The sequence below is a fragment of the Chrysemys picta genome, chromosome 1, assembly GCF_011386835.1.
Source record: "Chrysemys picta bellii isolate R12L10 chromosome 1, ASM1138683v2, whole genome shotgun sequence".
In the NCBI taxonomy this organism is placed as follows: domain Eukaryota; kingdom Metazoa; phylum Chordata; order Testudines; family Emydidae; genus Chrysemys; species Chrysemys picta.
In genome coordinates, this window is record NC_088791.1 from 295386533 (window position 1) to 295414392 (window position 27860).

A 27860-nucleotide genomic window follows, 5' to 3' on the forward strand; every position below is an offset into this window, starting at 1 on the left:
TTTGTAGCATTTTGCAGATAGGAGACTGTAAAACTTGCTATCAGTTCCCCGTGAGGACAGGAACTAGGCCTTCCCCATGAGGAACTTGCTACCCTTCCACAACACATAAAAATCTTTGCACGGAATTGGGATAGTAAACTCCAAAAGTGAAGGACTGGATGAAATACAGAAGTGTTATTCTCAACATTTCCATAGTTGTTTTGAAGATCATGGGCTCCATTTTTTTCCAGCAAAAAAAGCAATGACAGTTGTCACAGAGCTGATTGTGCGCCTTAGTGTTAGACTGAAAGCAGAGGCAGTGCTGCTCTTTGGGGGCCCTATGCAGAAATATTTTGGCCCCTTTCACACACAACACATACTAAGAAAGTGAATAGGGGAGGCCTCTGGAACTGGTCAGGGCCCTAAGCAATTGTTTAGTCTGTGTATGCTTAACGCCGGCACTGACTGAAAGGGATGCTACAGAAGGACAGAAAAATATAGATGGATACAAGGTGGGGGATGAGGGATGGAGTTGGTAAAGAAATGAAGCTAATAACTTTACTGAAATATCCTGCAAGAATGAAATATAAGGACCATAGCAGGGAATGTCTGAATGGTTTGGGCTAGCAATCCCCATTCAATTCAGCTTTACCCTGAAAAATGACTGTGTAAAAATGCTATCATCTTACCTGACAGATCACCCCCCCCCCCAATATGTATTGAGTCATCTGCTGCCCTCCGTGACAAAAATTAATGTTTACTTCTGTTAGTCCCACAGAGCTAACACAGCTAAACGTGGGAGCTGGATTCTATTCCTTCTTATGCATCGCCAACAGGTAACCTAGCACCGAAGGCACCAGTTTGTACTGGTGCCGTTGACAGCATCATGAAGACCTAATTCGGCCTGCAGAACCTTTATTACTGGTGATGCACTAGAAAGAAGGAACCCAATTTGACTTACTGAGGTCAAACTAAGTTTGCAGGAATGGCAGTAGGATTTTTTTTTATCTTGTTGGTTAAATGCCTTATTGAGGCCATGTTCGTAGCACAAACTTTGGCTGAAGCATGTTACATTGGCATAAAGCCACCACACTTAGTATATCACTCATGCACGTGCATACTTGGCTCCTTGCATCAGCGCTGAGCATACTCACCAGCAATGTTTGTGTCAATGCACAGTGAGGTGCACCAGGTGTAGATATTCCAGTGTGCAACCCATCACCGTCCAGAGCACTGTTTTGGGAAGTTTGGGCAAGATATGGTGGGGCAGAAACAAGTCACACAGGCATGATTAGGAGAAGGGGTCAAGTTCCCTGCATGAGACTTTCTCCAGCCTATAATGTGAGCCCTATCCCATAATTTTCATGCCTTTTTTAAAAATCCGATGAACCCATATGACCCTCCTCACTGTCCACTATCTCTAACAGAAGCATGGAAATTACACAGCTCTGCACTATTGTCATGAGTGTTGCAAGTACAGGACACATGATCCTCCGATATTGCCACACCCACAAAAAGAACCACATCATGATTTCATGGAAGACAGATTGCTGTGGGACATAGTGAACAAAAACCAATTCTAGGTTGTTGGTGGCATTCACAGGGTTGACAGTGGAGCGCCATTTCTGGGCTGAGAAACAAGCACTGACTGGTGGGATTGCATTGTAATGCACGTTTTGAACGGTGAGCAGTGGCTGCAGAACTTTCAGATGCAAAAAGCCACATTCCTGGATCTGTGTGACGAGTTTGCCCCAGAAGTCCATTGCATGGACACCAGAATGAGTGTTTGCTGCCTGAGAAGCCCCATTATGTCCTGGTGCAGCTCCCTCTCCTTTTCCTGTTAGGATTCCTGGTCTTTCTCCTACCCACTCTTGCCTTCTCCATACATTCTGCAATATTCACCCTCCAGGCCCTATGCTCATGATCTGATGCAGCACTGGCTTGCAGGATCTCGCTGAATATGTCATCCCGAGTCCTCTTCTTTCTCTTCCTTATGTGACTCAGGCATTCCACACAGGGCCAGCTCTACTGTTTTTGCCACTCCAAGCAGCACTCCGAATTGCCGCTGTGGACGGCGGGGACAGTCCATGTGCCATTAGGGCGGCACGCGTGTTTCCGCGGCGGCAGCAATTCGGCGACAGCTTCTGTCTTCAGCCAGAGGCAGCCGCCGCAGGCAGCTGAAGACAGAAGCTGCACCCGAATTGCCGCCGCTGCGGAAACGCACGTGCCGCCCTAATGGCACACGGACTGCCCCCGCCGTCCGTGGCGGTAATTCGGCGCGCTGCTTGGGTGGGGGGGGCAAAAACACACAGACTGCCGCCCCTTGCAGATTGCCACCCCAAGCACCTGCTTGGAATGCTGGTGCCTGGAGCCAGCCCTGATTCCACGAGTGTAGAAGGTGAACCCCAAGGCTACGACAACAGTAGTTACAATAAAACACACAGAGGTACCGTTGTCAGGATAGTCACAACAGAAAGCAAAAATTAAGGTTCAGAACTGCCTTCCTTTGCTCCCTAAAGTTTTAAACAAGACATGCTTATTAATACTTCAGGGTACTTGTGCACGGCGCCACTCACAGCACCAAACATGGTGAGCATGGCCTGCCGGGGTGAGGGAAATGAGGACGGAATGACTCAGTTGCATGAAACTATGAGTATAGGGCAATGGCACTGAATACTGGCACTATTTTCAACAGGCGGTGGTGATTTTAGCTGATATCTCACTCTTGAGCGTAATAAAGGCACAGAGAGCACAGCTCCTGTTGGTGTCCTGAAGCTGCCCAGGCCCGAATGCTGCTAGTCTGTTTACTGCAATGGTGACTGCCCAAGTTATCACCGACTGGTGTGGCAAAGTGTCGTACTGGGGAGGAAAAAACAAGGCTGCCATCCCTAGAAACTTTCAGGAGAGGATTTCAGAGTACCTCCGTGAAAATTTCATTGAGATCTCTCCAGAGGATTCAAGGGACATCCCTGTGTACATAAACAAACTGCTTCACATACCCCCTCCCTCTTGCCTCACTGTACAGGGGAATGAACTGCAGATAACAACTCTGCCTCTCTTTGTTGTACTCTACCTCTTCTAGTATGAGTAAATGAATGAAAAGTCAATAGCTGTGCCCTGCTAAGTTGTAGGTACCATCAGTGCATCATTTTAATGGGAATTACATTCACACATTTACCCAAGGTTCCTTCCCCTGCATCAGGTTCACCTATGCTCAACTGCTGGGACTGACTGCACTGCAGTGGAGTCTCAAACAGGTTCTGGCTCTCAGTATAGCTGGATCCCCCAGCTGCTTGTTCCCCATCCACTTCCTCTTCCTCCTTGCTGTTCACAGCAGGGGTCTGCATCTTGGGTTCCTCAGAGGTATCCATGGTGGTCTAAAGGGTGGTGGTAGGGTATTTGCCAAGTATGGCATGCAGCTCATTGTAAAAGCAAGAAGTCTGAGGCGCCTCATCAGATCGACTGTTGGCCTTCTGGTATTCCTGCCACAATTCCTTCGCTTTCATGAAGCACTGCTGGTGATCCCTGTCGTACCCCTTCTCCTGCATTCCCCGTGCAATCTTCTCCTATATGTACACATTGGTATGGCAGATCTGTAGCAGTGCCTGCACAGCTTATTTTACCCATAGGTCCAGGAGATCCAATATCTCCTGTCTTCTCCAGGCTGAAGCACATCTGGAGCATGTAGTTGGCATGGCTGGCCAGGCAGTTGCACACAACAATGGAAAGTTGCTAATTTGCTCACCAAGCTGGACAATCAGGAAAAGGCATTTCCAAAATTTGCAGGGTTTTAAGGGAAACGGGGAAGGGGGAGGGAGGGCTTCCAGTATCTGAGATCTCTGGACAGTGGAGTTCACAATTGTGACCAGAATGGTCAGTGTTGGGTATTGTGGGATAGCTGCTGGAGGATGTTATGGTTGACATAGGTAACACAGTGTCTATACTCACACTGCATCAACCCCAGTACATCAACCATGGCTCAACGCCATTTGGGGAGGTGGTGTTACAGTGTGACCATAACAGGCACTTACATCATTGGGGGACAAATTTACATGTAGACACATGCACAACTGAGTCTATGTAATAGAAACCAAGCCTGAATGACTGGTTGACACTGGAGCGTGGATGAGATCTAGGTTTCTCTGGTTCAACTGAAATAAGACTAAGGTGATGTTGGTAGGTTGTGGAAGCAAAGAGAAGATACACTAAGGATTGTATGTGCATCTTGGATTGACGGTGTTTGTTTACTATTTCTAAAGTTCAAAATCTGGTGATCTAGCTAGATCTTCAGCTGCTGTTGGATGATTAGTCAGTAGCAGTGCCCATGACTGCTGGTTTTTCTTTTTGTTTTTTATTAGATATAGAGCATAGGGGAAGAGTATGAGGAGGTTTGGACAAGGTTAGCTAATGGTGTATTTAAATACTTAAAATGTAGGCCTAGAGAATCTTCTTATTGACTATATAAATAAGGAAGTAGTCCAACCTACACTTTAAGGCCAAAATTTTCAAATGTGGCCTCTAATTTGGGGTGCCTCCATTTCTGAGTGCTGAACTTGGGACACCCTGAGTCTGGCGTGCAGGGTGTTGAAGGTTGGACACTGAAAAAATACAGTCATCCAGAATGCAAGACCACATGAAAATTTGGCTGCAGGTGTCATTTGCCCACAGAAAGGCAGTTTGCTCTCCACTAGTGGGTAATATACAGGAGCTGCTTGGATGCATAGAAAATATGAGCTAGAACAATCAGAACACATTCCCTTTCCTAGTGATCTTTCCAATATCATAAGCTGCTGCTTCACATTCTCTGCGGCTAGGGCCAATGCACACTGGGGAGAAATGAGACAAAGAGACTCTATGTGTTTTCAAATGTTAAAATGAGAATGATGGTTCTCAAAAGCTTTCCCAATAAACCCTAGGCCAATTTTTGAAAAAGAGCAATAAGCACTAAAACTATCTAAAAGACAGACAAGTCTGAATCAAGATTCTGTGTTCATCACTATCCTGAGATAATACCAAAAGAACATAGGGGAACTCAAACAATTGACATATACAATACAGTAATATAAATCATAGTGGAATTTTGTTTTCTACTGTTAAAAGAAGTATGGGTTGAACACAATCATAGTATCGAGTCAAATCCTGAACTCCTTACTTAGGCAAAACCTCCTTAGACTGCAGTCAGAGTTTTAGCTGTGTATGGACTGAAGGCCAAATCTTGCTTACTTTACCCATGCAGTTAGTCCCATTTGAAGATAATTGGATTATTTGCAGGAGTAAGATAATCAGGACTTGGACCTGAGTTAGGACTGAAGGATCTGTCCCATACAAATTAGAGATGGAGAATATTAAGTCTTCAAGTCCAACAACAGCATGTGATGAATGAATTAGAGAAATCATCGAAACAAAATATGCTGGTAACATCAGTGTGATTTATGGAATCCAATGAGTAAGCACGGTCTGCCCAGGCAGCTTTAACTTACATACTCAGATTTTCCAATGTTTAAGAAAACACTATTGACAAGAAAATATTTAATATGCTTAATTGAGTTTCTTCCTTCCTCCTCTTTTCCCTTCCTGCTTCGCTCCCTGTTTGAGCATACCCTTGTATAACCTTCTCTTGTGCAAGTGTCATGTTTTCCGAGATCTGCACACAATGCTATGAGGGAAATGCAAACAACAATATTTTTTGTGTACCATAATTCAAGATAAACCAGTCATAATAATTTGCATTTTTGGAGTCACATTTTCCCATCCAGTTTCAAGTAAAACTCCCTGCTGTAAGCACTGCCATCACTGGGGGAGTTTTGTTTAAACCTCGCTGGTATGATAGAGCTTCTGCAGTGTATGAGGTGGCCACAGAGTTTGGAAAGAAGTCGGGGGACAGGAAGTGGGGAGTTGGAGGAGAGAGAGTCACGGAGGCGGAGTGAGAAAGTGCTACTGCGCAACATTTTCTTTCAACAACTGTTTACCAGAATGCTGATACTGACCTCCCCTGCAAGTCACTTGGCCTGGAAATAAATGAGGATGTAGCAAAGACACCACTGGTGACAGAATGGTTTACCCACTGACTCTAGTGGCTCAGTAATTCAGGAAGTTTATAAAAACAAAGTAAGCTGTTTGAAAAAACAGCACTAGGAGAAGAGAGTCTATAAAAGAGCAACAGCAGAGGGGGAAGTTGGTAGGGAAGGGACTGGCCTATTGCCACACATCCTACAAACTTAACTATGACTTTGTATTCAAGCTCTCAGAGTGAGTTGGTAGCAGAGCCAGTAGCAGGTTCTGTACAAGACCACACTTCCAGACTGTGGCCTGAACTACAAAGGGACTTAGGCATTGGAATGCCTAACTTTTAGTCACCTAGAAAATCACAATAACAACACTGATGATCCACAAAGTTAGGCACCTAGACTCCTTGTACAATGAATGGTGAGAGACAGGCATCCAGGAATGAGAACCACAAAAGCCAGCATGCTAGCTAATGAGAGATGCCAAGGAAAAGGGGGTATCCTAAGGCCATCCCCTCTCATGGAGATAGGTGCTTATCTCCACTAATGTTGTACAACCAGATTCACTCCTGGAATCAGGTGGCTTAGGTCAGTGTTTCTCAACGACCAGTCCATGGACCGGTCCCGGAGATCTCCCTGACACAGTTTAGGGAGGCAGCAAGCCGGTCCCTGATATCAAAAACGTTGAGAAACACTGGCTTAGGTGCTAAGTGGTTTCTGATGAGAAAGTGTTAGGCACCTGCCTCATTCCATACACAATGGCTGGAGGAGGAGGAGTTGCTATTCCTTTTAGAAGTTTAGCCCAGTGGTTAGAACACTCACTTGGGAGGTGGGAGACCCCCATTCAATTCCCTCCTCTCCCTGAAGGGGAGAAAGGATATGATCAGGGATCTCCTATACCTCTCATAAGAGTGCTCCGGCCGCTGGGCTACAGGATATTCAGAATCCCTCAGTCTCTCCTGTTGAAGCTATTCCACTTTTTATAAATAATTGAAGAGTCATGGGAGCCAGGGGATTTGACCTGGCATCTCCACCAGGATACAGAGTCACTCTCAGGCTATCTCTGTGGCCCAACAACTCTAAGTCTTTATATACAGTGGAACAGCTTCAAGAGAAGAGACTGAGGAAGACCCACACCAGAATATCCCATAGCTCAGTGGTTAGACACTCCTCCGAGAGGTGTGGGAAACCCCTGTTCAAATCCTTTCTCCCACTCAGACAGAGGGGGAAATGGAACCTACATTTCCTATATCCCGAGTGTCCTAACCACTGGGCTAAAGGTTATAAAGTGGGCGGCACCACCTAAAGTGAGGTGTTGAACAGGACCTGATCTAGTAGGCAGCCTCTTAGCATGCCTACCAGATCAGGCCCTGCAGGCAAGATAGACATGCAGATGCCTATCTTTCCACAGTTTGTGGATCACATTGGAGCTTATGTGGTAAAAGCATACAATGGGTAGAGGGAGGCAGCAGTGTGCTTGTCAAGAGGTTCAGGCACCTAGAGAACTTCAACCCTGAAAACTTATGTGCCTACAGAGTTAGGTGACAGCAGAGCAGGAATTCTGTGGATCACAATGGAGCCTAAAATTTGGACCCGATGTCTGGGGTTTAGGCACCTAAGTATCTTTGTGGATCTGGGCCTGGATCCCTAAATGTTTATCATAACTGAAAAGGCATAAAGACATCATGAATAGTGAGTGAACTTTTGAATGCACATCTTTGACTAGTTAATTTTTTTATATAATTCTGCATAGTAATTGTATAAAACGAAGGATTCAGACTTGAACTCTGTTTTTATTGAAGTCATAGAATCATAGAAGATTTGGGTTGGAAGAGACGTCAGGAGGTCATCTAGTCCAACCCCCTACTCAAAGCAGGACCAACCCCAACTAAATCATCCCAGTCAGGGATTTGTCAAGCCGGGCCTTAAAAACCTCTAAGGATGGAGATTTCAACACCTCCCTAGGTAACCCATTCCAGTGCTTCACCACCCTCCTAGTGAAATAGTTTTTCCTAATATCCAACCTAGACCTCCCCCACTGCAACAAGACCATTTCTCCTTGTTCTGTCATCTGCCACCACTAAGGACAGCCTACCTCTATCCTCTTTGGAACCCCTCTTCAGGTAGTTGAAGGCTGATATCAAATCCCCCCCGCCACTCTTTTCTTCTGCAGACTAAATAAGCCCATTTCCCTCAGCTTCTCCTCATAATTCATGTGCCACAGCCCCCTAATAATTTTTGTTGCCCTCCACTGGATTCGCTTCAATTTGTCCACATCCTTTCTGTAGCGGGACCCCAAAACTGGACGCAATACTCCAGATGTGGCCTCATCAGTGCCGAACAGAGGGGAATAATCACTTCCCTCAATCTATTGGCAATACTCCTACTAATGCAGCCCAGTATGCCGTTAGCCTTCTTGGCAACAAGGGCACAGTGCTGACTCATATCCAGCTTCTCGTCCACTGTAATCCCCTGGTCCTTTTCTGCAAAACTACCACATAGCCAGTCAGTCCCCAGCCTCTAGCAGTGCATAGGATTATTTCTTCCTAAGTGCAGAACTCTGCACTTGTCCTTGTTGAACCTCATCAGATTTCTTTTGGCCCAATCCTCCAATTTGTCTAGGTCACTCTGGACCCTATCCCTACCCTCCAGCGTATCTACCTCTCCCCCCAGTTTAGTGCCATCCGTGAACTTGCTGATGGTGCAATCCATCCCATCATCCAGATCATTAATGAAGATGTTGAACAAAACTGGTCCCAGGACCAACCCCTGGGACACTCCACTTGATACCGGCTGCTAGCTATACATCGAGCTGTTGATCACTACCCATTGAGCCCAACAATCTAGCCAACTTTCTATTCACCTTATAGTGCATTCATCCAATATATACTTTTTTAACTTGCTGGCAGGAATACTGTGGGAGACCATATCAAAAGCTTTGCTAAAGTCAAGATATATCACGTCCACTGCTTTCCCCATATCCACAGAGCCAGTTATCTCATCATAAAAGACAATCAGGTTGGTCAGGCATGACTTGCCCTTGGTGAATCCATGTTGACTGTTCCTGATCACCTTCCTCTCCTCCAAGTGCTTCAAAATGAATTCCTTCAGGACCTGCACCATGATTTTTCCAGGATCTGAGGTGAGGCTGACCAGTCTGCAGGCATCTGGATTCTCCTTCTCCCCTTTTTTAAAGATGGGCACTATATTTGCCTTTTTCCAATTGTCTGGGACCTCCCCTGATCACCATGAATTTTCAAACATAATGGCCACTGGTTCTGCAATCATATCAGCCAACTCCCTCAGCACCCTCCGATATAAGTCCCTGGCCAAACTCCCCATTGGCTTCAATGATGACCAGGATTTGCCCTTGGTAGCCAAACTTTCAAAAGTGACCATTGACTCTGGGTGCCTCCTTTTCTGAGTTCCCAGCATGAGATACCGTACCTGACTTTCAAAGTTACTGAGCATTCACAGCTCTCATTGCCATGAGCTGGAATTGTGGATGAACAACTCTCCTGAAAAACAGTCCATAAGTGTCTGAGGGCTGTCAAAGGTCCTACATCTCAAGTGACGTTCACACATTTACCTCCCAGCTGCCAGAGGATGCTGTGACTCATCATCATCTCTACATCATCAATCTGCTCCCTGCTGGTGCCAAGTCAGCCCTCAGCTAGGAGAAAAAGGAGTGGGCAGCTGGGTATTGCTATCAGGGACGTGTGGGGGTCAACTAGGAGGGCTGAGTGAGCAAGGACTGATAATGGGGAGAGATCAATAGATGAAAAGAGGCATTGCCCAAAAAGGGGATGGGGCTAATGGTGAGAGGAGTAGAATGGGGGAAGCTGTGCCAAATTCGGCACACCCTCAACGCCTCAGGCTCCCATTCTCCTCAACGTTGACACTTCCCCCCACATACACAAAGCTGCTGCCCCAACAACACTTTAGGTTCTCTCCTGCCCCCACAGCCCAGAAACAAATCCCTTTACTAAATTTGGGCAGCCGCTTACTTCCTCCAAGAACTGGGTCCCCACTGGTTACCCAAACAGTCTGCCTCTGGTTTGCATTCCTCAAGCCCTCCTTTTTTTGTAGAGTGCAGGGAATACGCTGCTGTATATGAGGAAATCATTACTACCATGCAGAATCATTGGATAATCAAATTATAGCAGTCAGGCAAAGCTCTCACATCCTCTGCCCAAGAAACTCTGTACTAGTCCTGATCCCTTTCTCCCCTCAGCTGGGGCCATGAGAGTTATCCCTGAACAGCTATAGGAAAGGGAAGAAATTGACTGGGATAGCATTGTTGGGCTGCAGTGGTCTCCCAGGAACCCAAATACTTTTTCCCTCAGTGTTGCCACGAAGTCCTAGCATGCCGTTCGGGGGCACTCTGCTGTTGGAGGTGCCATCTTTCAATCACAACTGGGAGACTCTTTCTTGTACTTCATACATAAAACTGATGTCACTATAGTTACACCTTGGTGTCCTGGCCAAATTGTAGTTTTGGCAATTCTGCCTGCCTCTGAAGTTTTAGCTGGATACTGTATTCTTCACTTCCTCTCCTGCTGAACAGTGGCCATGTGTCATGTCAGAGGTGGCTGCATTTCAGTAACAAATAAGTGATCCAAGTGTAGTCTATCATTCAGTTACTCTGTTTAAAGCATGTGCACACTTTGGAAATTCAGTTAATTACTTATTATAGGCAGAGCAGATAGACTGCCTGTGGTTAAGGTTAACCTACACTTCCCATTATAAGATCTTGTTTTCTGTAACTTATAACTTTGCCAAAATATAGCCAGCCATTCAAGCTGAAAATTTCCATGCTGAGTGTCTGCTCACGGTGAATCTTTCTACAAAGTTTTAGCCAAAACAGTTTAGCTGTTTCTGAGAACAAAGTTAAAGGGGAAAAAAAAATACATTGATCCACGTTAACTTTTTCCCCATCCATTTCATGGATAAGCTTTAGTGCCTCTGTGCTTCAGAGAAGAGACTTGAAATCTGGCATGGGGCATAGCTTGTGTCAGAGATGTGCCTTCTGCCATCCCTGTAAAAATTTACCCAAATTTTGCCAAGTTATAAGCCTCTGAAAAATCTCAGTTCACACATGCTCAGTAAACACTTGTCAGAGTTTGGCAGCTAAGTTCTCTGAAAATTCTCTCTGTACCAAGCATGCACTATTCTGGGTTGCAGGGCTGAGCAAGACTTTCCCTGCATTTGTTCCTCCCAGTCCCCTGGGGCTACTGTGGTGCTGGGCACCAGAAATGAGAGAGGGAGACTGTATCGCCTATGTGCTCATTTAAGCTCATGTTGGGTGGCTAGAGGAACTCAAAGAATTAGCAATTATTTTCCCACTAGTAATATTGTTGCCTTACCAACACCGTGATGGGTACATTAGAAATGTAGTATAAATAACAGGCTATAAACCCTCTTAATCAACAGTTCAAATCTAGTCCAGACTGGTAGAGACTGTAAAGAATGGCCATCTAATAGATGTTCTGTGGCCATTAATTGGTGATCTCACTTCCTTCCCAGGGGACAGGTATCTACAATACAAAAAAAAAAAAAACCCTTCTACTCGCCACATTTTCAGCAGATCTTCTTACCTACAGTTTTAAAATTTGCAAACACCTTAGGTACTTCTATGGCCCTCAGTACTGTAGTATGTGAGTGCCTCAAAATCTTTGATGTACTTATCCTCACACTACCCCCAGGAGGGAGGGGTTAACTATTGTCCCCATTTGACAGATTGAGAACTGAGGCACTTAGAGACTAAGTTATTTGCCCAAGATATCCATAGCAGAGTAGGAAATGACTCCAGGTCTCAGGTGGCCCAAGCTAGCACTCTAACTAGTGGACCAGGAAATCTGTTTGTCTGCACATAACTTTTTTATCTGTCTACGCTTAATACGTAATTGTGAAAGCAAATGTTGCAGGTTACACATGCCAGTCAGTATTGTGCATGAAGATGCAGGTGTTTGTGTTCACAGCTTTTCCTGTGAGGCTAACTGAAATTTGGCCCTAATAGGCAGTCTCAGTAGAGAAGTCAGGTTTGAAATGGCTTGAAAAGTCAATTGCCCTCGCACACCTAGACTTGGTCCCTGAAGAACTGAGTTGAGGCACATCAGTAGCCAGTGGCTTAAACCTGGAACTGGAACTTTACAGGGTCTGTGAATTCAGCTTCAGACATTTTTTTAAGAAATACCTGCAAAGAGAAAAAAGAGATGGTACATTTTTTTAATTCAGTATGTTTAAAAAAAAAAAAAAAAGATAAATGGGTTCTTTTGCCATTACACATGAGGTCTACGTAATCTTTTCTGTACTGTTCTTACTGGAGGACCAGGGTGGATGTGATGAATCTTTAACAAAAACATCTTTCCTTGCAGGCTGACTAAATCTCCTCAATGTATCTCTGCCTGGCTTGGGCACATAGCAGGTTCTCTCCTCGCCTACTTAACAGGAAACCTTCTCCCACTCATATCAGTTTCAAACACATCCAAAGTCGTCACTGCACTTCAGTGTCTACCTCACCGGTTAGCATGGCAAAGGAGTTTGGGCTAGTTGAGGAGTAGGGTAGAAGATTTCTTACTGATGTTTGGACCTTTTAGTTGCACGGGCCAATTAAGCGGTATTGCAGGGAGCCCCATATCTGCTTGAACTTCTCCTTTCTGGAACATTTTTTGGTTCTAGGAATTATTCTCCTTTTTCCTAAAGTGATATATCTTGGGTGACATCACACTTCTGCCCAATAATCAAAGTTCTAGTTAGTGGAAGAGAAGTTTGGCTGAGAAAAGACAATCAGACCACTTTAAAATAAACATAGATTTTGGGGCAAGTTTAAGTATTTTTAAAAATACTTAAATTAGTTGTTCATTTTAATGTATAAGTTAAAAAAGGCTTTATTAGATCTTCTCTCATCCCCATTAGCACTTCTAACTGCTTGTGTGCACAGAACTACAGTTCTGATTGACTTTGTATACATACATGATCTCACTGTAACCTGCAAAATGAAATATAATCCAATAATGCTCTTCTTGGACAGGTTTAACCCTATAGATCAATGAATGGAGTTCAAAGAATCCGAGGAACTGGAGTCCAAGGCCTTGGCTACACTTACCGGCAAGTTCGACGGCTGGAAATCGAACTTCTGGGTTCGACTTATCGCGTCTAGTCTGGACGCGATAAGTCGAACCCGGAAGTGCTTGCCGTCGACTGCGGTACTCCAGCTCGCCGAGAGGAGTACCGCGGAGTCGACGGGGGAGCCTGCCTGCCGAGTGTGGACCAAGGTAAGTTTGAACTAATTCGAAATAAGGTACTTCGAACTTCAGCTACGTTATTCACGTAGCTGAAGTTGCGTACCTTAGTTCGAATTAGGGGGGGTAGTGTAGACCAAGCCCAAGATCTTCAACAGTGATTAGTGAGACTGCATGCATAAGGGTATGTCTACTCTGCTACTAAAAATCTGCGGCTGACCTCTGCCACCTGACTTGGACTTGTGGGGCTTGGACTAAGGGGCTGTTTAACTGCAGTATAGACATTCAGGCTCAGGCTGAAGCCTGGGCTCTGGGACCTTGCAAGGTGGGAGGGTCCCAGAGCTTAGGCTGCAGCCCGAGCCCACATGTCTATACTGCAATTAAACAGCCCCTTAACCCAAGCCCCTTGAGCCTGAGTCCACTAGCGTGGGCCAGCCAAGGGCTTTTAATCACAATGTAGACATACCCTTAGTTTTTGCATGTCTGACACCTAAATTAGAGCCTTGTCTTAAGAGGCTCAGCACTTCATGGAAATCAGGGCCCCTTTAATTTGTACACCCAAACCAAGGTACCCAACATTGCAAATGACTTTTCAAAATCTTGGCTCAAGTATATAATCAAAAAAATCTGAGGGCAAAGGTCAGTCAGAACACCTGCTGGTATATAGCCAACAAATGTATGCAATGGGAGTGGGAAAGGGAAAATACATTGTCAAGTCTAATCTACTAACATCAAGTTAAATTTTCAATATTTTATTATATACATTTCATGATAAAAATCTCTCAGATTTTTTTTTAAACAGAACATCAGTGATTGAAGACTGTGTACAAACAGCAGAGAATTACAAATGCTTAGAACTTAAAAACTGTTGAAACACACCCAGGAGATTTAAAGATTCCAAATATAACAATAGAGCTGAGGTTGTATAGTCAGAAAATGTGTGGAGTTTAAATGATTTATCTTCTCCTACATTCAAGAAAGCAATGGTCTACAAGATGCACTGAGATATCGTGCTTCAGTTCTCCCCATGAGCATTACAAAAAGAACTTGCTGGCATCCTATTGTAGCTAATCTTTTGGAGACTTATATTCACATACATTAAAGGATGTTCTCAAGTATTATTTCACAACCTTAAAATGTAGAATCTGTTTCTTAGGTATATCATTTTAGACAGTAATTTCATCTGAGACTTCTGCTTAAGAACTGCTAGCATATTGTGTTTGTTTGTATGTTTGTTTTTTCCATGAACATCACAACAAAGCAATTTATAAAGGTTAACTTTAAAAAATAAGTAGCAACAACTGTCTGTATTATACTTGGAGTGCGCTCTTCCCTCTATTTCCAAAGTGATGGCACTCAATTCATACTGTACCCAGAAATAGATTCATTTTACCAAAATAGACAGGGGTACTAAATTGTTTCTGAGTTTCTCCTGTCAATAAAAGTAAGGGACAGGCAACTCAACCCAAGCAGGGCAATAAGCACTTTTAAAATGCTAACGGTGCTACTGTCATGTAACATGTCAAGATTAGAAAACATAACAATGTGGTGATAGGAAAAAGTGAAGAAACTTCCCTTTCATGAGAATAGTGATTGTTTATGGCAGGGATCGGCAACCTTTGGCACACAGCTCGCCAGGGTAAGCACCCTGGCGGGCCGGGCCGGTTTGTTTACCTGCCGCATCTGCAGGTTCAGCCGATCGCAGCTCCCAGGACAATGGGGGCTGCGGGAAGCGGCGTGGGCCGAGGGATGTGCTGGCCGCCACTTCCCACCACCCCCGTTAGCCTGGAGCGGCAAACTGCGGCCAGTGGGAACTGCAATTAACCAAGCCTGTGGATGAAGCAGGTAAACAGAACCGCCCTGCCCGCCAGGTGCTTACCCTGGCGAGCCGCGTGCCAAAGGTTGCCGATCACTGGTTTATGGGAACAAAGATGGTTTAAAAGATAATCCAAGGACCTGATTCACAGCTTCATTACTTCAGTTTTACATCAGTGTAACTTCAGGGAAATCAACCGAGTTTCACTGGTATAAAACTATAATGTAATAGCAATGAATCTGAGTAGTCCCATTAAATGTATGAGTGTTGAAGTAACTGTGTCAGTCCCAGGATATTAAAGAGACAAGGTGGGTGAGGTAATATCTTTTATTGGACCAAATTCTGTTGGTGAACGAGACAAGCTTTCAAGCCTCACAGAGCTTGAAGTATCTTTCACAGACCAGAGAAGAGCGCTGTGTGACTCAAAAGCTTGTCTCTCTCACCAACACAAGTTGGTCCAATAAAAGATATTACCTCACCCACCTTATCTCTCTAGTCCCATTAAAGTCAATTAAGTGCTTGCAGGATCAGGGCCTTAGAGGACAAAATGAAACAGGATAATCTTATTATGGCATTTGCCTTTACAGTAAGAAATGACAGAAAAATACAGAAACATCTACTTAAGGATTTTTTAAAATGGTAATTGTCAAGGACAAGTATCATAGGGGTAGACGTGTTAGTCTGTATCCACAAAAACAATGAGGAGTCCGGTGGCACCTTAAAGACTAACAGATTTATTTGGGCCTCAGCTTTCGTGGGTAAAAAACCCACTTATTCAGATGCATCCTACAAAAGCTTAGGCCTAAATAAATCTGTTAGTCTTTAAGGTGCCACCGGACTCCTCATTGTTTTTGCCAAGGACATTCATTCAAAGCATAATCACCTTGCTCTGGCAATAATATATCACAGCAGGAAAGAAAGATTAAATATTAAAGCTTTAGTCACAAAAAGGAACAAAAGCAAAGCAATGTAAAGCTAGAGATAACATTAATCATATTTAGGGAAAGTTTGTTACATATCATTAAAAAATAAAGCCATTTTTTAAAAAAATGTATAAAAAGGATCACAACAGGTAATCATCAAAAACAGAAGTCGTTACATTCCAAAAGAGCAATCAAATGTATTAACAACTTGTCCTCCACTCACTAATATTATTGTAGAAGAAATTCATGTACTTCAAACACTAAGGATCAAACCCAAATCCCAGTGCCCGGCATGAGACGCTGACCAAGATGACAAGCAGGAGGAGAATCCTCAAGTACAGACCGCAGATCTACTCTGTGACCCCTTGATGACAGCCCAGCCATTTCCACTGCCTCTTGGAGCGTGCACTGGCTGTACTGCCCCCGGCTTTTCCATTTTCCACAGAAGAATTGCACCAGTTTCATTACTTAGGGGACTTCTGTGGCTACAGAGGAGGGAGTTGGATTTGCCCCTACAAGAACAATATTGAAGAAGCAGCAGCAGATTTCTTCCTTGTGCTGAATATTGAAGAATTTAGGGAATTAAAGTCCCCAAGCAGGCTCATGATGTTGTCATGAATTTGTGCATTTTCACAAATGTACTTACAGTATTATATCGGTGTGTCACAATTACAGTACATTCTACTAACTTTAAACTCAGCTAGTTTGTGTTTTTTAAGACCGCTCTTGTCCCTGCTTTATATGCTGAAATGCAAAACATAGGCCCTTATCCTACAAACACTTAGGCATAAGCTTAACTTTACTCACATAAACACTAAGGATGAAATCCTTGCCCTTTGGAACCTAATGGGAGTTTTGCCAATGATGTCAATGCGGCCAAAATTTCATCCTAAATGGTAGGTCTACACTAGAGCTGGAGGTGTAATTTCCAGCTCATGCAGACATACCCACACTAGATCTGATTCAGCGAGCATGCGACACAGAGAAGCATGGCCACGGCAGCATGAGTGGCAGAAGGGCTAGCTACCCGAGTATGTACTTATGGTCTTGGATGGCATCAGAGGATACCCATCCAACCACTCGCAGCTATTCTATTTTTAGTGTGCTGTCTCAATCAGAACTAGTTAGTGCGGGTATGTCTACTCAGGCTGGAAATTATACTTTCCAGCTCCAGTGTAGACATTCCCATACGGTTTGCAAAATCAGGGCCTTAAAATTTGGAGCCCAATCCTGCATTCCATATGCAAGTAATGAAGGATCAGGCCTACTATTTGGTTTTGACTTCCTAAAGAGTTGGAAGGCTAATACTGTTTAATATCTAAATACAATGATCTGCCTTTCCTAAAACTATATAATGCCCAATGCTTCTAACACTTCTCATGTGCAGTTCTTACTCAGACTGCTGATTTTATTAAGCTCAATGGTATTACTTACATGAGGAAGTACTTATTTCAGTAAGGGTTTGTATGATTGCCCGATACACGAGTCACAAAATGGCCCATTCAGAGCCAAAGACAAGGAACCCAACCAAATACTTCACTGTGGACAATGTGAAAATGTAAATTAGTTTCAGCACTACAGTTTTCTTGAGATCTGTTTAAACAAGAGGATTTCTTTAAAAATCTTAATCAGGATGAGGGCCCTGTTGTGTTACATGCTGTACAAACTTATTAGCGGATGTGGTGCCTGCCCAAAAGAATTTACAATCTAATCTAGAGTTCATCATTTCGCATTACATTGCTGTGAGAACACATCTTAGACATAAAAACATTGCTTTGGATTTCACATCACTAAACACAACAGAAGTATATGAGTTGTAGACCAGATATTACATTGTTATTGGTTACTGATTAAGGGATGATACTTATATGGAAAAATCTGAACATATTGATGTAATTTAGCAAATAACCCCCCTTCGATTTTCTATTATTTACTTTACAGTCAATACCTTTGGTTTTGTTTTGTATAAAAAAAAATATAAAATGTCTCCCCTCCTCCCATCCCCGATCTGTAATCTTCCATGTAGCTGAATTTATACATTAAAAAAAGCACAAGACAGGACAATCGATTTGATGACAGTCCAGTTGAAAAACATTAACCTTGCAGATAAAGGACAAACAACATATTAAATCAGCAACATGCAAAACAGTTTCTTTATTTCCATAATAAGTTAGAGCAGGGGTGGGCAACCTATGGCCCATGGGCCGGATCTGGCCCGTCAGGGCTTTGGATCCGGCCCACGGGATTGCCACCCCTGTGGCGCTGCAGGCCCTGCGCCACTCCCAGAAGCGTCTGGCACCACGTCCCTGTGGTCCCTGGGGTGGGGGCAGCGCGCAGAGCCCTCTGCCCTCCCTCCCCCAGGGGCCGCAGGGAGGTGGTGCCAGCCGCTTCCGGGAGTAGCGCGGGGCCAGGGCAGGCAGGGAGCCTGCCTTAGCACCACTGCATGTCACTACCACCCTGGAGCCACTCAAGGAGAGCAGCGCCAGGCCGGAGTCCACACCCTGAACCCCTCCTGCACCCCAACACCCTGCCCTGAACCCCCTCGTACACCCTGCACCCCCTCCCACACCCCACACTCCCTCCCACACCCCAAGCCCCACCTCGGCTCTACATTCATGGCCCTGCACGCAATTTCCCCACCCAGATGTGGCCTTCGGGCCAAAAAGTTTGCCCACCCCTGAGTTAGAGGAAATGACCTTCGATGTTGGTGAAAATAATTACAAATATAAAGAAGTTTTCTTTAATGTGCCCCTTTAAAAAACTAAGATTAGCTGAATCATTGAAACAAAAAACAAGAGCCATCACTATTCACACAACAGAGATACTATCTTCCTGCTTCTCCTAAACATGTCACTGAACTTAACGTTTTCACCTGACAGAGATATAAAAAGCAACTCCATCTCTGCTTTCCCTCTCACCCTTTCCTTTTTACAAATAGTCTGGAATGGACCCAGTGTAGTCTTTCCTCAGGCAACATTTCTAGTGCAGTCAATCAATAGGAGTTTTGCTTAAATCAGGACTGCAGTATTGGTGACCCTGCTGAAATCTAATGTTATCTGAAGGAAGCTTGAGTCAATTTGGAAATAAAAACCACTAAGAAGCCTGCACTGTTATTATATGCAATTAGTAACTCTATGTCCAGTAGATAACAAGACAATGGGTCAAGGTTAAATGAATACAACTAAGCTAAATTTGAAGTTTCTTTGATTTTTTTTTTAAATCACTGCTAAGGACAATTCCCTTTTACTTTGCACCTTTCCAGACTACACACAGACAAAAACTATTTTGTCAACTATCTTAAAGCTGATAACTTAACACACAACAAGAAACATGAGGAAAACCAGACAAAACATCCAGAGCAACAAACATAAGATGAATGTGACCGTAGATAATGGTTTCAAAACTCACTGTTTGCTTTGTTTTCTTTTTAACTGGTGCTGCTGCCCTTCAGCCAGTAGTTTTCGTTCCTAGGCACACAAACAGGCATTGGAATCCTGCACTGAAAGGAAAGGATGAGGAAAAAGCATGCTCAATAAGTCTCCTCCTTAACAAGGATCAATGTATTAAACAGCATTATAGATTATTAAAAAATAATCAGTACAGAAAAATCTAATACAAGTAATGCGCCAGTAATAAATCACAACCATAAATAGCAATGACAAGCAGAACAATGAAAAACATAAATTATAAGGAATACTGTAACGCCACGGCTGATAAATAACTGCAGATGGTAATAAAGGAAGTACAACAAAAAGGTAGCAGCAATAATAATCACATCAATAATTACTTATTACTAATTATGATAAAGCTAACCCTATAGCAGTAGTGATAAGGACTATTCTAGCATCATCCATAACTATTCAGCGACACCACTAACTATGGAAATGCTGACTAGGAAGCAAATGAAGCCTGCAATAACAAATGAATCTAGACGAGCCCATGCTAATTACGAGTGTGTCATATATATAAACTCAATATTATTAATAATTATCTTCACCACCCCTGTAGTGCAATGCTGCTGCACGTGGGTCCAGCGCCGCCTCCTGTTTGCCTCCCCACCTTGGCCACTAGCACCTTGCAGATGAGCTGCACCACACCTGCCCAAGCTCAAGCGCGCGCGCCGCGCGGCGGAGGAGCCCCTGGCGGGAGCGCGCCAACCTCTCTCGCTCTCTTTCCCCCCGCTCTGGAGGAATACGCGGGAACGCGCATTCGCGCTCTTTTTCTCTCTCGCCGCGCGGGCTGGCGAGAACGAGGCTCCCCTGGGGGTTGCTAGGGCCCGTCTCCAAGGACGCCTGGGGCAGCCTAGGAGGCATGTGAGGCCTGCGGCTGCTGCTGGGCAGAGAGGAGCCCCTTCCCCACCACCCCCGCCTCCTCCTGGTGCTAAAGGGGATGGGCAGAGGCTGCTGTGCGGCTGACTCCCCCTGAGGAGAGGCTGGGGCGCTCAGCCCATGTCACTGCAGGGCTGCAAGAGGCAATGCCAGGCCCCTGGGCTGTAAGGTGCGGCTGGGGCGTGGCTGGGGTCAGGGGGGCAGAGCAGTGTGATTTAGTTGGGAATTGGTCCTGCTTTGAGCAGGGGGTTGAACTAGATGACCTCCTGAGGTCCCTCCCAACCCTGATATTCTATGATTCTATGACAAAGGGATCCTGGATGGATCCCCTCTCGCACACTTCCCCTGGGGGCTGTAATGCTGCCAGCTTGCCAGATTTCTGACAGCCGGGGTTGTTCTTAGAGCCCCAGCAAGCCGGAATTTCAACCTGCTTTGATTCAGTGAAAGTTTCTAGCTCCCCTGGTTGTGGTGGAATCAGAAAACCAGGGCTGAGTGCACCCCCATGGCTCGAACACCAATAGAAACAACCCTAAATCAATTATTTTTGTCAAATCCCATGATTTTTAAGCCAATCTCGTGATTTTTTTACCACTTGTGGTCAGCAGTGCTGTATTTGGATGAAACAAAGCGTGCGGCTGTCAGAAAATGGCGCAAAATATCGCAACTGTTTGTACAGTGTTTTGAGATCCTTGCACGGAAGGAGCGATAGACATGCAGAGTATTATATTGTTATGTATGTGTGTGTGTGTATACACATATATATAAATCTTCACTTTAATAAAATTAAAATATAGTTTGACTATAGCGGGGATGTTACTGTACCAAAATGTGCTTTTTTTTAAAGGATATGCAGAAATAATGTATTATAGGAAAGAATTTTTTTGGAAGCTGAGCCCAAAATGGGAGAGGAGGGATCGGGGGGATTCTTGGTTACAAAACAAAAGCAAGTATAATGTTGTGTATTACCAGTAGTTTTTGTACAGTAATCTTTATTTGTCCCTAATTGTAATATTCTTTTCAAAGTATACATTTATGGAAAAAGTTACTTTTTCATTTAACATGCAAAGCAGGTGCTTTGTCCTGGGCAGTTAATAACATGTGGGTTAGGGTGACCAGATAGCAAGTGTGAAAAATCAGGACAGGGGGTGGGGGGCCTATATAAGAAAAAGCCCCAAATATTGGGACTATGCCTATAAAATCAGGACATCTGGTCACCCTAATGTGGGTATAAATCTATTTCTGCTATATACAGAGCATAGTGGTTCTGATATTTAGCAATTATTAAAGCCAAATAGAATCTGGTTCACACTTTAAACTGATTTGCGTCCCATACTGTATTAATCACAAAAGATGAAGAGAGGAAATTTAGAGTGAAAGACATTGAAAGCATTTGGCCTTTAGTGCAAATTTATAACATGATTGAAGAAGAGTGCTAGAATTAGATATGAGAAAAGAGATCTTGTTACTACAGCTGTGTCAAACTTGCAGTTTTGCTTGCAAGGGTTTATATATTCTTCAACTTAATAGTTTTTTAAGATGAGAAAGGATAATTATGATAATCCGGTCTGACTACTTGCATAAGGCCATAGAACCTTACCCAGTAATTTCTGCATCAAGCCCATAACTTTTGTTTGAGCTATAGCTTATCTTTTGGAAAAATAACTAGTCTAGGAGAATCCACCTTGTCCTTAGGTGAGTTGTTCCAGGGGTTAAATACTCTCAGTGTTTTTTAAAAAACAAAAAAGTGCCTTATTTCTAGCCTGAATTGATCTAGCTTCTGCGAACTGGATTTCGTTAATGCTTTTTTTTCCCCCTGCTTTATTAAAGAACAGTCTACTATCAGAAATCTCTTCCCCATGTAGGTACTTTCCAGACTATGATCAAGTCATCTTTTAATTGTTGTTTCACTTTGAGGGTTTCTTCACACACAAAGTTGCATCAGTTTAGCTAAATTGGTACATCACACTTAGTTAAACCAGTAAATCTTTGTGTGTAGTCCAGGACATATATTCAGGTTTGAACAAAGTCAAAATGACTTCCAAATGAAACCATCAAATTGATGCTAATTTCATATGAAATCATTCAAAACCAAATATTGCATTATTTGAAAGCAAACCAACAGAGATTCACTTGCATGTAAGCCCAGAGTCACATGAAAACTTCATTAATCTTTCTATGAGCCTCTTTACACACTGTATATAACTTAAACTTCTAGTCCTGCCTTTCAGTGTCTTCTAGAGCTGTGTTCCTGCCTATGTTATAGACCTTGTCTCCTATCCTGTCTCCCCTTGACACTTCTGCATCATCAATTAACCCTAACAATGGTATTAGTCCATTACTAGATAGAAATGGTAGAATTGTCAATAAAATAATGAAGAAAAGGCAGAAGTGTTCAATAAATATTTGTTCTCTATTTGGTGGAAAAAATAGCTGATGTATCATGATGATAATGAAACACTTTCTAATTCAATAATAATCCAGGAGGATGTTAAACAGCAGCTACTGAAGTTAGACATTTTTAAATCAGCTTGGCCAGATAACTTGCATCCAAGAGTTTTAAAAGAGCTGGCCAAAAAGCTCGCTGGATCATTAACTTTGATTTTCAATTACTCTTGGAATATTGGAGAAATTCCAGAAGTCTGGAAGAAAGCTAATATTGTGCCAATGTTTAAAAGGAGTAGATGGGACAACCTGAGTAATTATAGGCCTGTCAGCCTGACCTAAATCCTGAGAAAAATAATAGAGCAGCTGGTATGGGTCTTGATTAATAATGAATTTAAATGAGGGTAATATAATTAATGCCAATCAACCTGGGTTTATGAAAAATAGATCCTGTCAAATTAATATGATATCTTTTTTTCATGAGATTGGTTGATAAAGGTTTTAGAGTTGATATAATATACTTAGACTTCTGTAAGCCATTTTACTTAGTACCACACAACATTTTGATTAAAAAATGAGAACAATACAAAATTAATATGGCACACATTAAATGGATTAAAAATGGCTAATTGATAGGTCTCAATATAATTTTAAACAGAGAATTTTCATCAAGCAGGTGTGTTTCTAATAAGATCCTACCGGAATCCATTCTTGGCCCTAAAATATTTAACATTTTCATCAATGACCTGGAAGAAAAATAAAATCATCACTGATAAAGTTTGCAGATGACACAAAGATTGTGAGATGGTAAATAATGAAGAGGACAGGTCATGGATGTGTTTCAATAGGGCCAATGTAAAGTTATACATCTAGGAACAAAAATGTAGCTCATACTTATAGGATGGGGACTGTATCCTTGGAAGCAGTGACACTGAGAAAGGTTTGGAATAGTAGTGGATGATCAGCTGATCATGAGCTTCTAGTGTGATTGTGTGGCCAAAAAGGCTAATGCAATCGTTGGATGTATAAATGGTACTCCTAGGGGAATTGTGCACCACTGAGTGTGCGCAGAATTCATGGCTTCCGCAGATTTTTTTTGCTTTCTCACAGAAAAATGACTTTCTGACAGGGAAGCAAAGGGAAGCCACAAGAGCAGTCATGTGCCCCTCCCCAGCAGCATAGGCATGTCGTTTTGGGCATCTGGAGCAGCTGGCAGAGAGGTAAATTATGGAGGGAAAGGAGGGCTGGGGACACCCTGGCTGGTGCCAGGTCAGACCCACCCCCCATCTGCCCAACCCTTGTGCATCCAGACCTCCCTGGACCCTCTGCTGAGCCTTACCTCCCCGTCGCAACCATAATCCCCCGCACTGAGCCACCCACATCTGAACCTCCCACAACCAAGCCTTACTTCCTGTACCCAGCCCCTGTACCTTGAACCTCCCCAACAAGGTGCTGTGCATCCAGATCCCCCTGCACGCAGACCCCCCCCCACTGAAGCCCCGCACCCAGACTGCCCCACACAGAACCCTCTCGCCCCACACCTGGACCCCCCCCACACTAAGCCCCTCCACACTCGGATCCTGCTAGGCTGAGCCTGCCTGCCCACACCTGATGTGGAGAGGCAGGGCCTCAGGTGTTTCTGGGGCAAGCCCGGCCCTTGCACTGTGTCAGGGTCAAGTACAGCCTCACCACTGAGTCCGTGTCCTGGGGGGTAGGGGGAGTGCAGGGTGATCTCCCACCTCCATGTAGCCAGTGGCCTGTGCTCCCCACTGCCATGCTAAAACTTCCACATTTATTGACAAATACAATCTGCAGAATTTTGCAGTTTTTTAAAAATATTGTGTGCAGCATTATTTTATATTTTGGCACATTTGTTTTTATTTTTTGATGCAGAATTCCCTTAGGAGTAAAATGGGAATCTTAAGTAGGAGTAAGGAGGCTATATTACTTCTGTATTTGGTACTGGTGTGACTGCTATTGGAATACTGTGTCCAGTTCTGGTGCCAACAATTCAAGAAGGATGTTGATAAATTGGAGAGGGTTCAGAGGAGGACCAAAAGAGTATTAAAGGATGTAAAACCTGCCTTATCGTGATAGACTCAAAGAGCTCAATCTATTTATCTTAACAAAGAGAAGGTTAAGAGGTGACTTAGTCATAGTTTATAAGTAATTCATGGGGACCAAAAATTTGATAGTGGGTTCTTTGATCTAGCAGACAAAGGTATAAGAAGATCCACTGGCTGGAAGCTGAAGCTAGACAATGTAGTCTGGAAATAAAGCACAAATTTTGAACAGTAACTGCAATTAATCACTGGAAGAATTTACCAAAGGTTGTTGTAGATTCCCCATCACTGACAATTTTTAAATCAAGATTGGATGTGTTTCTAAAAGATGTGCTCTAATTCAAGCAGGAATTAATTCAGGAAAGCCTAATGCCCTGTGTTATATAGGTCAGACTAGACTAGATCTAGATGATCACAGTGGTCCCTTCTTACTTTATAATCTCTGAATGATGCCAGTCTCAATTACTTGTTTCTTTCTTCCTTTCTCTCACTCCCATCTGTGTGGGCTTTTTCCAGGAATACCCCTATGCATGGAATGCTAGCCCCAGGCCAGTGTACCAAGCTACCACTTTCTCTTCATTAAAGTCCCTTTTATAATCACCTTTTGCCACTAGGCCCTAAAGAGTGAGTTTACAATTACAAACAAAAAAATAAAATCATTCTCACCAATGTGTTGCATCTCCAAAAATCTACAAGATAGATACATTTCTTAGGACAGAGGCTATCTCTGTTTTCATGTACTGTACACCACCACATACATATTTTATAATAGCAATTTATGGTGCACTTAAAACACAGATTAAAATTAAACTTTTATAAATTAAAATCAATGGTCTTGAAAACATGCTGAAGCAGATGAGAAGCCAATCTGAAGCATGGAACACAAGTATAATATGCTTATGCCCAGCTGCTTCACTAAATCAGAAGAATTAACTGTTACCCACAGCATTAAGAAATACCAATTTAAAATTGATTTTTTATTATTAACTATACATCTGTTTATCCATGTTTAGAAATGCTGCTTTTTGTGATCTTTCAAAAAGTTTCATGTAGCAAAAATTAGGTTTCCTTTTTTTCACCCTTTGCTTCTTAGAGACAGAACCAACCACTTTTATAACAACGGTGTCATACGTCATTCTCTAATATGAGTATTCCAAACCTAAATTAACAGAACAGCTAGATTATTTTTTAATAATGTCACCTTTTAGCTTCCAAAAACGCTGCTGATAATTAGCAAATTGTCAAATTAGTTACTAAGTAAACAGAGTACCATTTTCATCCATTTATACTGGTGTTTTCTAACAGCGACTATATCTGGGCAGACATTTACAAGTCAATACATAAATCCAGAGATGATTTTTCTTTTGTTTGCCTTATATCTAGAATTTTCAAACTTTTGAATCCTCCTCAGTTGTCCAGCAAGAATAATTATTAGGCCGAAAATGCTTGAGCAACCAAAACTACTTCGTAGGCCTCTGCCTCCAAAGCTGCTACCTGAACTGCCTATGCCAAGGGAGAACACCTATAAAGGTAAGCAGTACTAATAATAGATAGTCTTCACAATGCATAGTTCCAAGATTTACATATTCTTTGCAGACAATATTGAAAGAATGTGTATTAATCTATTTAAGCATTCATTTAAACACTATATAGTTGCCATCATTATTCAGCAAATAATAAATCAAACCGGAATAATTCCTCAATGAGACTGCACTGTGACAACAAAGATTGGAGCTGGAGGTGTAATGCTGTGTGAATATGACTGGAAGATGATCGTTGCATGTGTTCACAACCCAAAGGAAAGCCAGCACTTGATAAAATTTGAGATTGCTATCCTGGTTTTTGAATGAGAGTGTGGGATTAAGTATGAAGAAGACCCATACAGTCTCTTGTCCCACTGAACTGACTTCAAGATGCAGCTGTACAAAAAGTTTACTAACTACTTAACTTGCAGAATAGAGTATTGATTAATTAGCACCCCGCGCAGCAGCATAAAGAGAACAAGAGAAGATTGCATCGGGGCCCTACCTTAGGCCTCAATTCAGGAAGGTACTAAGCACATGCTCACCTCCATTTCTATTAAGGAAAGTACTTAACTTAAAAGCATGTTCTTATGTCCCATTGACTTCAGTGAGACTTAAATTACCCACTTAAAATTAAGCATGGGCTCAAATGCCATTCCTGAATATGGGTGCTTCCCGGAATCAGGGCTTTAAATTGGTAGCCATTTTAGGATAAAGTTAAAGAGAGAGTAGCTCAGACTCCTTTTTCTTTCAACTGCTTTTCACTGCTCAGGCAGTGCGGAACAGTCAGAAAGCTGCCTCCGAGTATTCCAATTTGTTGGGAAGTTGCCACATGCCAGGTGGCATAAAGCCAATGTAGCTGGCTCTATGCCACTTGCTTCAGGTGTCCCATGACACAGACAATGGGGAGGGTTTAAAAGAACTGGAGCAGGCAGGACCAGAGCATGCTGTGTTTCAGCTGTCCTTTATGTAATGGGCTCTTGGGGGCATTAAATGCGGGTGCAAGTTAGAGCAGTTCCTAGGCTGCTCCAATTTGTGCTGAAGCTTGTTTGGCCCTATAGTCACCATTAGCATCAGGGTAGGGAATGGAAACTGCTCCAGTGCTGTTGTGGATTTAACTTAAAACACTTGCTGATGGTTTCATACATTCAACATATCATAAGTTCATACATTAACTGAAATGACCCAAAACTACAGTTAGTGCTGAGATAACTTGTTAAAGAATCTTTAATCTGTGACAAAATAAATGCTTGGTTTCACATGGTCTCCCCTCTAATCCCAGAACAAACCAATGTTATTAAAAATAAATTTATAATTAGAATGTAGGATATATAAGGCTCTTTCTTGCATACATTGAAGTTGATGGCAAAACTCTGGGATCAGGAATAGACCACAAGTATCCATTATCAGACACCAGGCTAAAACTAATTTCCCTAACACCATGATGAAGGCTTATGTTATGATCCAACCAAGGCCTGTCACTATGAGGGTCAGTTACCAAATGACAAAGAAACAGGTGTAGCAAGAGATAAAGAAGGTGCTGAGAGAGATTAGAGAGGATGGAGTCAGGAACAAACGTAAAGATACAGGGAGGTAT

At 43.1% G+C, this 27860-nt stretch overlaps 2 protein-coding genes across 9 annotated transcripts in view; one reads left to right on the forward strand and one right to left on the reverse strand.

Annotated features, from left to right (window-relative positions):
- Positions 1–20147, reverse strand: part of LCP1 (lymphocyte cytosolic protein 1) — a 67076-nt gene extending 46929 nt beyond the window's left edge. The window contains exons 1-2 of one of the 5 annotated variants that reach the window (XM_065593563.1): positions 20065–20147; positions 19376–19466 (exon numbers count right to left, since the gene is read on the reverse strand). The gene's annotated coding sequence lies outside the window, so the exon portion shown is untranslated. The other 4 variants (XM_024104434.3, XM_042842711.2, XM_005287158.5 and 1 more) reach the window with 4 other exon arrangements.
- Positions 20148–20174: 27 nt separating this feature from the next.
- LRRC63 (leucine rich repeat containing 63) overlaps positions 20175–27860 on the forward strand; it is a 48944-nt gene continuing 41258 nt past the window's right edge. Inside the window, exons 1-2 of one of the 4 annotated variants that reach the window (XM_042842709.2) lie at positions 20175–20464; positions 26152–26270. In XM_042842709.2, the coding sequence (XP_042698643.2) occupies positions 20442–20464; positions 26152–26270 (142 nt within the window). In that variant the 5' untranslated portion in view covers positions 20175–20441. Of the gene's footprint in view, positions 20465–26123; positions 26271–27860 lie in introns of all 4 variants that reach the window. The other 3 variants (XM_042842710.2, XM_065593540.1, XM_065593539.1) reach the window with 3 other exon arrangements.